This window comes from Triturus cristatus, chromosome 5_1 (genome assembly GCF_964204655.1).
Source record: "Triturus cristatus chromosome 5_1, aTriCri1.1, whole genome shotgun sequence".
Classification (NCBI taxonomy): domain Eukaryota; kingdom Metazoa; phylum Chordata; class Amphibia; order Caudata; family Salamandridae; genus Triturus; species Triturus cristatus.
Genome location: NC_140587.1, coordinates 507,894,077 through 507,906,298, shown reverse-complemented (window position 1 = coordinate 507,906,298; position 12,222 = coordinate 507,894,077). Strand labels below are relative to the sequence as shown.

The 12,222-nt window shown below is 46.6% G+C and overlaps 1 protein-coding gene across 1 annotated transcript in view; it reads left to right on the top strand.

Annotated features, from left to right (window-relative positions):
• Positions 1-1,890: 1,890 nt before the first annotated feature.
• LOC146831131 (large ribosomal subunit protein mL53-like) overlaps positions 1,891-12,222 on the top strand; it is a 108,795-nt gene continuing 98,463 nt past the window's right edge. Inside the window, exon 1 of the mRNA XM_085605364.1 lies at positions 1,891-2,036. Within this exon, the coding sequence (XP_085461490.1) occupies positions 1,945-2,036 (92 nt within the window). The 5' untranslated portion in view covers positions 1,891-1,944. The remainder of the gene's footprint in view (positions 2,037-12,222) is intronic.

Below are 12,222 nucleotides of genomic sequence, written 5' to 3'. Positions count from 1 at the left end.
GCTGGCTATCGCGTAAGCGATCGCTCAGTGAGACTTTAGTAAAGGGGCTCCCAAAAGTGCTCCCAAAAGCGGATTGCATGGCGAGCACGCGCACAATCACGTGCATCGGGCCGCCATGCAATCCACTTTTGGGGAAGCGCTTCAGGCCACTGGCGCGTGCACTGGCAACGGGCGTACGGTTATGCGCACAATGACGAGCAGAGGCGCCATATGGCTTTCCTCTCTCGTCATGGTGCGCGCACATCGCACACCACTCGCCAGCCAGCCTGCTTTCGCTTTTGCGCCTCAGTCTTGTTTCAACTTTCACCTGCACTTTCATCTGATGCATTTGTTTCTGCCTTGTTCTACCAGCACACGTCCCCTGTTGAGGTCTGATCTGGGTGCCTTCATACCCCAGAGATCCCTGCGCCACCAGTAAATCCATGTGCGCCTCTAATAGAAAGTGCCTTTCATTCTAATCAAGAGAGAGGCCTTCGACGTGCGGAGCCATCCGGGGTATTACATTGCTCCCTACTTATGCTTATAATAAAGCAGGGTGATGGAAATGCTAATTAACTAATGCTATTATGTGACGACAGCTAGCGACAGTCGTAGAGCGAGGTTCCTTTGGCAGCTCCAGGACGTCTGCACCCAGCCCCCCCTCCTCCCTCTCCAGCTCCCCACACTCCCCTGACACCAACAATCGCTCCTTCACTTCAAAGCTGGGCTCAGTGCTAGCTAATTAGGGTGCCTTGTCATACTGGCGCAGGATGGAGCCGTTATTAAGCAGAGAACCCACGCTAACTGTTTTAATGTTAAACGCCGAGTTTTATTATCATTAACTCCCTTTCATTTATTGAAACTGCCCTTGCGGGGCCAAGCACAGCCTGGCGTGCCTCATGCACAGCTTGGCGTGCCTTGTGCATAGCTACGCATGCCTCGTGCACGCCGCCGGATTCCCTTGGAGAGTGTTACAAACACCCTTCTCAAGCACTTGCAATAGGTCGCCCGAGAACACACAAGGCGCTTGATTATAATACATGAAGGGCTATTTTAATCTCAAAGGTACATTAAAAATGCCAAGGCTAAATTCTTTAACTCCCATATTAATTGCTAGAAAAAAAACTATTTTTTTTTTATCACTGCAGCAGACTTTTTTACGTTTCCGGACTCAGAAAGTGTGCCAAGCCTACCGGCTTTGTCACTGATTCTTGTTAGTGCATGACTTAGTGGAATATTCTATTTACAAAAGCAAGGATAAACAAGCATTTGCAATGCAATAGGTCTCGCATTTATGTGAGTTTGAGCTATTGACATTGCAAACGACAATGCCTTTTAGTTTTGTTTTTAAAACATAAATAAAAGGCATTGTTATTGACAATGCCAATAGCTTAAACTTGCGTAAATGCGAGACCTATTGCATTGCAAATGCTTGTTTTTATTGCTGTTTTACATCTAAATGTAAGACGACGTTTCTTACGTGGTGTACGAATCCACTCGATTTCATATTTACGAACTTGTGCCATCTGCTGGAATACAGCGTAAGTACACCTGGTAATTCGTTAATTAATATCTTGCAACTATTTTGAACATTTGTATCTAACATGTTTCTTATTTATTTTTACTCTCTACTTTACACGTACGGTCATTGTGTAGTCTTACAGACTGCTCATATACATTATGTTGCCTGGTCAGAACGAAAGCTTGTTATCATTTTTCCGAGTGTATGTCACCACCAAGAAGTCTGCTTATACAATGTATTGAAAACAAAATGTGAAAACCTACCTCTATTTATTTTCAGGGTTTCTACAGAATTGTCGAGCAGTAGACTACAAATCCCTCGGTATCGGATCCGTCAGTATCTGTTGTGTGCGCTACTTTATTGAAAATGCCTGCTGGGATATGTAGTTAAAGGTTTTGATTGGCTACTGTCGGTGAAGGTGACAGGTCAGGGCGCAAAGCAAGATGGCCGCGTCCAAGGGCGGAGTGGTGCTGAAATCGGTGAAAAAAATCGCAATACAATTTTGCCCTTTTGAGTCTAACGTAAGGTCAACACGGTAAGACACTGTTATAGCGACAATCATTTCTCGTGTGGTATGTTTTGACACATCAACTAATATATAGAATGCAAATAATTTTACGCAGAGTTAAGGAGATGGGTTCAATGAAAGGTGTTGTTATCCTTATGAAGTAAAACTATACCCACACACTGGTAAAATGAATCCGTTTTATAACATCTTTGATACAGGTTGTAGTGTAATGTTCAGGGATGGTAAAATTAGTTTTATTTCTGGACAGTGGATTATATTTGTGTCTGCTCAGCTTGAGATAGAAGGGAAGGATTTTCTTTTTCGATCCTAGCATTATTTTGCTTGCTAATGCGACTTCAGTAAATTGGATGCTCGAGGTGCACGATTGTATGTGGGTGGTTTTATATGATTCAATAAAAGATGGAGGTCTCTTTATGAAAATGGGTGCTATTACCGGCAAAAAGAAATATCGTATCTCTTATGCGAAGGTAATTCCTATGCGGTACTGGCAGGTAGTTATTCAGTTTAAGGACACATGGCTCGGAGTTCAAATATAGCTAACAACCCCATTTTTATACGGTGTTTTCGGCTCTTCTCCACCTGCTCGATTGTATTTCCAATATGTCTCTCTTCTCGCTCACCCTCCTGGTCTCTACAGTAATTAAGTGAAGCAATGGTTGGTCTTTAATCCGGCTGTGGCCTTGGCTAGAATATTGGCACTGCTATAAACCGAAATCCCGCCCCTTTTGAACTCCACCACTCCAAAGCCCATTCTCATTGTGAGTGGTAAGTAGCCTTTTAAGCTACCCTATGCGGTTGAAGATTCACAGAGACGGACAGACAGAGACAGACAGAGCCGGAGAGACAAACAGACACACAGGGATGGACAGACAGACAGAGACGGACAGACAGACAGAGACGGACGGACAGACGGAGACGGATAGATAGAGACAGAGATGGACAGACAGAGATGGACAGACAGAGAGAGACAGACGTGTGTGTATGCCGGACCTGGTGGCTCCGTGGACTAATGCGTCCATTGCAGGGGCCTGTGTTCAACCTCATGGTCAGTTTTTTTTTTTACTCTAGCCCCACCCCCACTGACCCCGCTCCCACAAGTGCGGCCCTCAGCCACAAACCACACTGTAAATTTGACCCCGAGAGAAAGTTTGTGAGTACCCATGATTTAGACTAACACACCTGAAAGCAAAGATTTGTAGGTGAGAAGTTCAGGAAAGGAGACAGTGTCTGTAATTACTTGGAGTAAGGTCGACCCCTATTGTAAACTGTACAAATCACTTAAAATGTTGCTCTAGTCATCATGACTTATTTAGTTGCCACTATTTACTTTGCTAATGTTATGTTACGTTATAATACATTTGTAGCGCGCACAGATGCTCAAGAGTGTCCCAGAGCGGGCGGCGAGCGTGGAAGCGAAGGTTCTGAGATTAAATGGGCTTATTAAAAAGTAGGGTCTTTAATTGCTTCTTGAACAGCCTAGTTCCTGAGTATTCCGAAGCTCCACGGGGAGGGAGTTCCAGGCTTCCGCTGCTTTGGCGGAAAGGAAGCTACCCCCCAAGCGAGTCCTGCGAAAGCGAGGGACCACTGCCAATCGCTGCATGGCAGAACGCAGAGTTCTGCGAGGGACATAGAAGGCAACACGCCTCCTAAGATACACCGTCACTAATCCATACAGGGCTCTGTGAGCCAGAGTAAGGGCTTTGAACTGAACTTGATGGGCCACAGGGAGCCAGTGGAGGTCCTGCAGATGCAGTTTCACACTTGATCTTCCTGGAATTCCCAGCAGAAGCCTGGCTGCCGCATTCTGTATTGTTTGCAGTACTTTAGTAGGTAGCCAGGTATGCCAATGTACAGAGCATTGGCATAATCAATGCGTGACAAGATAAGAGCACGAGCCACCATTTCTTTGGCTGGCCTGGGTAACAAGGAAATAAACTTTCTGAGCGATTTAAGTGTACCAAAGCATACCCCAGCAAGTCTCTTAATCTGCACGGCGAACCTAAGGTCCTCACCTAACCAGACACCCAAGTTCTTAGCGGGGTTACCCACTGAGTTGGGCAGAGGATACTCTGAGGGCCACAGAGTCTCCCTGAAAGATGGGGGGAAAGATCCATACAAAAGGACCTCTGACTTGTCCTCGTTGCACTTCAGCTGCGCTAGTGCAAGCCACTTGAAAACTGTAGAAAGACAGTTATGAGCTGTTTCCGGGGACAAGTCGTTTCCCCTCCAAGTAAAGCGGAGCTGGGTATCGTCCGCATAGGCTATGATCTTGGCTCCCAGCTTCTCTGAAAGATAGATCAGGGGCATGATATAGATTTGAATCTTCATTCCTTTTAATTTTTTATTCCCATGTGCGATGTGTGTGCGCCAGAGTGAATGATGAGATGTTCCACTTTGACATCAAACCACTTACCAATGAAACATATGGAGAGAAGTGAGGTTCTTCCTTAGAGTGTCCATGCATTCAAGTGGTTTTGCTATTTAGTTAGTCAACTTGTACATTCTATAGTACTTACATTGACTTATAAACAAATATCGTTAGATACAAGTGATATGTAGAGCTTAGAAAAGTTCAGAGGGTTTCGCTGAGCAAAACATTATTGGGGTGGATCTTATGCAACCTTCAAAATCATTGTTTTGCTTGTTACTTACACGTGGGGCGCTATGTAATACACAAAGATGTTTTTTGACAGGACAAACCGTGCCAATGTGAACTGTACAAACCATCAGAACCTATATTCCAGGAGAAAGAACAATCCTATTATAACCTTTGAAAGGATATGTTTCTACCATCAAACTAAGGCCTTCAAAATGTCTTTAAAACTGAATCGAGCAATCTGGTTTCACGTGCCACCTATGCAATATGAGTGTGGGTTTCAGAAAACAGCATTGTCTTAATACATTTTGATACTAGCAATTATATAAATGTTAAACATATAACTAATACAATGAAAGACTTAAATCTTGTGGAGACTAGATGTATACTGGCAATGCAATCAAATAAGAATGTCAAATTCTTTATTCGATGAAATTCATCATAAAAGAGCAATTAGTAACATAATACAATTCAAAAATTTCAAAACAAGGGTTCATAAACACAGTTGGCATTAGACCATTAAAAATAAGTACAGTCACAAGACAGGATGATGAGCATCCTAACCAAGTACTCTTAACTAACAAGTGCTTCAGAACTAATAAATGATTCAGAATGGGTTTTGTAACACCTCATGCGGGAGCGCCAAGCAGAGCCCAAAAATTTTGCAACTCCACAAACCATAGTAATTGAAGAGGTATCGGTGGTAAGTATCCGCAAAGCCGATGCATGGCATCTAACACCCATATTCTTACATAGTGGTTTTAGCCAGATCCTCCTAGCAACCCTATATGCCGGGCAAGCAAAAAAGAAATGTGCCACTGACTCAGTAGGGGCTGCACAGCCAGGACATGAGCTCCTTTTGCCGACATTATTTTTCCACCCCGAGATATAAGCATTTACTGGGAGGATCCCGAGTCTAACCTTCAGGTAAAGAGATCGATCTAGGGGCTGCTCGATGTAATCCAAAAAGGGTTCGAAGCGCCATGACCACTTAAAGGACAAAAAGCGCTCAGTAAGTGAGCCCACAGAACTACTAGAAAGTGTTTCCTGCTGAACTAGATTCCAGTAGAGCTTTTTAATCACCATCTTAGGCGGAGGTGATTGGTTTGCCCATGAGTCGCTCAAACCCAGGAGCACCACCAACCGCTTCAAGTTGCTCAGCCACTTAACCCTATTATTGGTGTTTAGCTGGATTAATTCATCTAGGGCGGCAGCATAATCCAGGAGCTCCCTTGTCCTGCGCAGACGAACCCAGAAAAGTAATGGGCGTAAGCGCACTATATCCTTAAGGGGGCGCCTGCCCATGTCAGCCCTTAGAGGAAATAGGGGAGTGGAGACTGGAAGGGCTACTGCGTCTCTCAGAAACTTGTTTTCAGCCCTGTCCAGCTCTACAGTGTTTTCAAACCCCCACAGTTCTGAGCCATATAAAGCGGACGGGAGAACTTGGCCTTCGTAAATTGTTAGGAGCGGTGAGAGGGGCTTGCTTTTAGATTTACGATATTCACTCATAACCGCCCCAGATGTTCTTTTATAATTTAACACCATTTTAGCCAGGTGATCCTTCCAGCTCATACGACTATTAACCCTGATGCCCAGATAATCATATGATTCTACCTGCTCCAAGGGCTCTCCATTAAGTAAGAGATTATTTCTAAATCTAGGTGAAGGTGCTAGAGCCATGAGCTTAGTTTTTAGAGTATTGATGGTAAGACCTCTATCAAGGCAAAATGCGCTAAATCGGTTCAGGAGCTTTTGTAAGCCAGACGGCGACTTAGAGATTAAAATAGTGTCGTCGGCGAAGAGGAGTGTGGGGATTTTAACTCCTGCCAGGGATGGGGCATCAGCCGGTTCTTCTCTTAAATAATCCACCACTCCATTCACAAAAAGAGAGAACAGAGTGGGAGCCATGACACATCCCTGGCGTACACCCCTCTTCACGGGGATCTTTTCGGTTAGTTCCCCTTGGGTACCCCACCTGATCCTGGCATAATTCCCTTCATGAAGATGCACAATTAAACTTAGGAGGGGGCCAGGAAATCCCATATTCTTCAAAACCTCCCACAGCCTCTCACGTGGTACCAGGTCAAAGGCCATCCGAAGATCTATGAAAGCCAGGTATAAACTACCTTTATTGATGGTAACCGACTTCCAATAGATCGCGGAAAAGCGAAAGACCTGGTCCATCGTGCCCACCTTTTGCCTGAACCCTGCTTGGAGGTGTGACAACACATGCAATTCTTCCATCCAGGTGCCGACCCTAGATATAATTACCCTGCCAACCACCTTCTGTAGCACGTCAATCAAACTGATTGGTCTATAGTTGGCAGGGTCATCTCTATCACCCTTCTTAAAGACAGTGATTACCTCCGCTCCCTTCCACGAAGCTGGGACTGGGTAGCCATGGGAGATGAGATTCATTATTTTTGCGATGAGGTTAGCCCATAACTCAGGGGCCTCCATGAGGAGATCACCAGGTATCCCATCTGGGCCTGCTGCTTTCTTAGGAGTAAGGTGACTAATAGCTAACAACACCTCAACTGTCGAAAAGGGTTCCCTGACCGGGAGCTTGGGGTGAATACTAGGGGCATAACCAATAGGGATATTGGAATTTTCTGGCCCACCATAAATTGAAGAAAAATGGGAGTGCCATTGCTGACCTGTTATATGGTTATCTAGAGGGCGAGAGCTGTTCAACCTGGCTTTGTTGATCAGGTCCCAAAACAGCGAGGAATTCTTTCCTATGGAAGCTGTCTTGAGGTCTTGCCAGTGTTGTTCTTCCCATACACGTTTTGCTTGCTCCAAGGCCCTAGCGTAATCTTTCCTGGCTACACTAACCCGGAGTTGGTTCTTTTCACGCAAGGCAATTCTGATCTCATTTCTTGAAGTTTTACAGTTCGCCGTGTACCAGGGACTATTCGATATAGTTTTTTTGTTAACCCTGCCACCACTCTTGACCTTATTATTACCTTTTAGGAGAAAGAATTCCCCAAGTTTCTCCGTTAAACTATTATACGCCTGGGAAAAAAGTATGCCCTGTGCAGGCGCTAGGTCCGGATCAAACACTCCCATTTCAATACTCAGATCTTCAACAAACGTCCTGATTTTTATCAAATTATGAGTCTGCGACTGAACCTTCTCCCACTTGAGTCTTCGATTCCCTTGGAAAGGTATCACCTCCTTAGTAGACTTCGGGTGCGATATCCTCTCTATGGTGTTCCGCCTCCCCCATCTTATCGACATGCATAGGGGGTTATGGTCACTATCCTGTGAAGGAGTCACCACCATATCTACTAGGTCACACCATAGTTCCACGTCTAATAAGATGTAATCGATTCTTGACGGGCTACTTAACCTATTAAAGGTCATTGCCCCGTCAGGGTCGGAAGGGGTCCTACCATTAAGAGCCCTGAGGTTATGTTCTACAGTGAGGGAATTAATCTGTATAACCCTTGGTGACCATTTCTTGATTGTGGGCAGAGACAGGGTCGGGATACCCCATCTGGAATCCACTTCCTCTATACCCAAGGGATCGTCACCATCTAGTGGTTCGAATGTACAATTAAAATCCCCTCCCACTATAATTTTAGAGGTGGGGGGGCAAGTTGCTAATGCCTGATCTAAAATGGATAAGGTACTTGAATTTATGTCCCCTATGGTACCTCTTGCATAGACATTAAATAGGTCAATCCTACTAGTTCCCCCCTCAAAAGAGATATGTTGGATGTCACAACATCCAGAGACATGGGTGGTTATTTTAAGGTTCAGAGCGATCTTGATCCATACATGCAACCCCCCAGCTGGTCTACCCCTGCCCTTACTCAGAGCTGGTATGAAAAAAGTGGTGTAACCCGATTTGTATAAAGGATGGACACTCCATGTTTCCCGAAATATACATACATCGAATTGCTCGATGAAAACATTCCATTCAGGCAACACCAACTTTCTTTGTAGACCCGCCACATTCCAAGAAACTAGGTGTAGGCCTTCGTTATCTTTCAATTTTAAATCTGACGGGGATACTGCAGGCCTATCCATGACCAGCATGGTTTGAATACCTATGGGTTCTGGTTGGACTAGGTGGTCTATCGTCAAGGGGATTACAGTGCTGTTAACCAAGGGGGTAGAGAGAGGGGTGGATACGTTCCCACCACTAGCAAATCCACTTATAATTGTAAGTCCTGTAGAAACAGGAACAGCTCCGTGGGCTTCCATACTCCTCTCACAAACAACGTTCTTAAGGCAAGATAATCCTATTGGACACCCACCGCCCCAATGGGGCTTTAATCTTCAATCACATTCAGCCAGACTAGAGAAGGTTTCAAACCTGTTTGACAACACTAAAGGGTTAGAAGGCTTCACTCTCACACCTCCTCTGTTAGAGATCCTATTAAAACTAGGAGGGATGTGATGCCACCCAAAAGGATCAGTGATTTGTTGGGTGTTTGAAGGGCCCGATAAGTAGTTCGGCCTATATGTGTCTGGTGGAATGGGCAATAGGGAGGGATGCTTAGATGGGACAGAAGGGGGAAACACCGATGATCTAGGGTAAAAATAGGTTAGTGCACGGGGAACAATGCCAATACTACCTATTTCAAGAGGCCACTCCAAAATATACTTAACTACACGAGGGTCTCTGAAATTTACTACCACGATGTCACCCGCAATGTTTTTCGTCGTACCGCCCACCCAAGGGAGACGTCTCACATGTAAAATCTCACCATTAAATTTCTCCTCGATAGGTCTATAACTATTGAGCCAGAACATGGTTTTGTTTTTTAACTCACTGAACCCTTCTCTTTTATCAACTGGTAAAGGCGGAACCCCCGTCAGAACAACCACCAGGGGTACAGATTCGGGGGGCAGATCAACTTGTGGCACGTACTTGGGGGCAAGCAAACCATTACTAGGGCCTTCCCTGCTATCCCGCAGAGTGATTGGGACAAGATTAATCCCCCCACCCTCCTTATCGTCTCGTTTGTACATCGGGACAGACACAGGCACAGACTGAGATACCGCCAACATATTAGACGGCTCACCCGTATCCTGGGGTAGAGTGGGGAGGTGATTGAGGCGAATAGGTTCCGCCGCTATAACTTCGGTAACACTATCGAAACCCGCCTTCCCCTGCCCTGTTGTTGGAATGGTTTTTATGCTTATTATCGCTTCCAGGTCCATGAGTTTTTTCTCCACTCTTAATAAACCTTCAATTAGTGGTGAAATAAGAGACTTAATCACCTGGGCCAGGGCATCCTGGCGAACAACCGAAGGAGAGGGAGGGGGGGAGGGAGATAACAAAGGGACGACAGGGGTAAAGCCTGGATTTAAGGAAGGCAAATCAGGTTCTAAAACATCAGGAGTCAATGGAGGAGCAGGGTTAGGAGTAGTTGTTGGTTCGACTCCTGGCCCTTTAGATAAGTTTAAACCTTTCAGTTCGTGCTTCCCAAACTCAGAACAGTTGTACTTAGGTTTAACTGAGACTCCCCCTTTCTTGCATCTTCTTTTAATGGGGGGAGGCCCAAATGACTTAGCCACCTTGAATGGCTTAGTGACCTTCTTAACCTGTTTACCAAGTGCTTGCACACTTCTAGTTACATCTGTAGGGGGGTCGGGATGAACGCTAACAAGTTTCTCTTGTAAGGGCAACTCTAAGGGTGATGAAGCTGAAATAAGAGCAGATTCCTTTTGCAAACAGAGATCGCGCGGTGGTGTAGGAGAATCAACCACAGTACCACCACTATCCCTTGACCGGGAAGGAACCTGCAGCAACAAATTATCAGAAGACCTAAGCTTCAAGCTTTCTATTGAGCGACGACGCTCTGATCTCCTTTTGTCCAAACAATTAACTAATTCATCCACTCTTAGCGCCTTTTTAAAATAAGTGTCCAGAGGGCCAGCTAGCATAACTTTCGACTTCTCCTCGTTGGTACTACTAGGGGTATCAGCCATAATAGCCTTTTTGGTGGTTACGCAATAAGCGCACACAAATACAAGTGGTACCTTAACCAACTGATCAATAGCCGGGCCCAGCCCGGCCTCACTCGGTCTCTGAGGGCCTAAGAGGGCCCGCCCTTGTCCCGGGTTTCGCCCGCGCTGCGATCCGCGCTGCGGATCAGTGTGTGTTGGAAAATATTGTGACGTCAAGGGGCGGGTCCGGAGGAAGAGGCAGGCAGCAGCAGCAGGAAGCAGAGGGCTGCTGGGCCTCGCAGTCCTCCAAACGCTGTTTCCCCGTGCAAAAGGTCAGTCTTCCACCACGAGCGGCACCCGCGAAGCGGGGGCCGCGAGCTTTAAAGCAATGTCCAGGTGTCCAGGGGCGGGTCCGGAGGAAGAGGCAGGCAGCAGCAGCAGGAAGCAGAGGGCTGCTGGGCCTCGCAGTCCTCCAAACGCTGTTTCCCCGTGCAAAAGGTCAGTCTTCCACCACGAGCGGCTCCCGCGAAGCGGGGGCCGCGAGCTTTAAAGCAATGTCCAGGTGTCCAGGGGCGGGTCCGGAGGAAGAGGCAGGCAGCAGCAGCAGGAAGCAGAGGGCTGCTGGGCCTCGCAGTCCTCCAAACGCTGTTTCCCCGTGCAAAAGGTCAATCTTCCACCACGAGCGGCTCCCGCGAAGCGGGGGCCGCGAGCTTTAAAGCAATGTCCAGGTGTCCAGGGGCGGGTCCGGAGGAAGAGGCAGGCAGCAGCAGCAGGAAGCAGAGGGCTGCTGGGCCTCGCAGTCCTCCAAACGCTGTTTCCCCGTGCAAAAGGTCAGTCTTCCACCACGAGCGGCTCCCGCGAAGCGGGGGCCGCGAGCTTTAAAGCAATGTCCAGGTGTCCAGGGGCGGGTCCGGAGGAAGAGGCAGGCAGCAGCAGCAGGAAGCAGAGGGCTGCTGGGCCTCGCAGTCCTCCAAACGCTGTTTCCCCGTGCAAAAGGTCAGTCTTCCACCACGAGCGGCTCCCGCGAAGCGGGGGCCGCGAGCTTTAAAGCAATGTCCAGGTGTCCAGGGGCGGGTCCGGAGGAAGAGGCAGGCAGCAGCAGCAGGAAGCAGAGGGCTGCTGGGCCTCGCAGTCCTCCAAACGCTGTTTCCCCGTGCAAAAGGTCAGTCTTCCACCACGAGCGGATAAGAATGTTCATCCAGGTTGTGAAAAATCCTAAGCCCCCTACTCGGGGATGGAGTGTTTAGGAGTTTAGATATAGCAAAAGATCGAGCTCCATTTTTAGAGCAGAACTAAACACAGTATGTTCGACTTGGTTTAGCTCTGCTTTGAAGCCTAGTTTGTTTGATGGGATCTGTTTTCATGGATATTCAGCAGCTGTCCTAATTTTGTGCACTGATTTGTGCAGAATTATATTGTTGCTGTTTTATATTTGCATCTTGCACATTGAGAATAATAATAAATGATAGTGAGTGTTTTTAGCTTTGTGTTTACTGCAATTGTAAGAAGTTGGCCTGGCATATGCTGTCAACTAATTAAAGTGGGCACCTTGCACCAGTCCAAACAACCCGTCTGGTGATTTAAAAGGTCAAAGATAACCTTAGAAAGCTATCCAAGTGGTAGCTGTGGAGAGCAGCCTTCAGTCTTAGTCTTGAAGGAATGTTAAGCAGCTTGTTTTACCAGAATGCAACC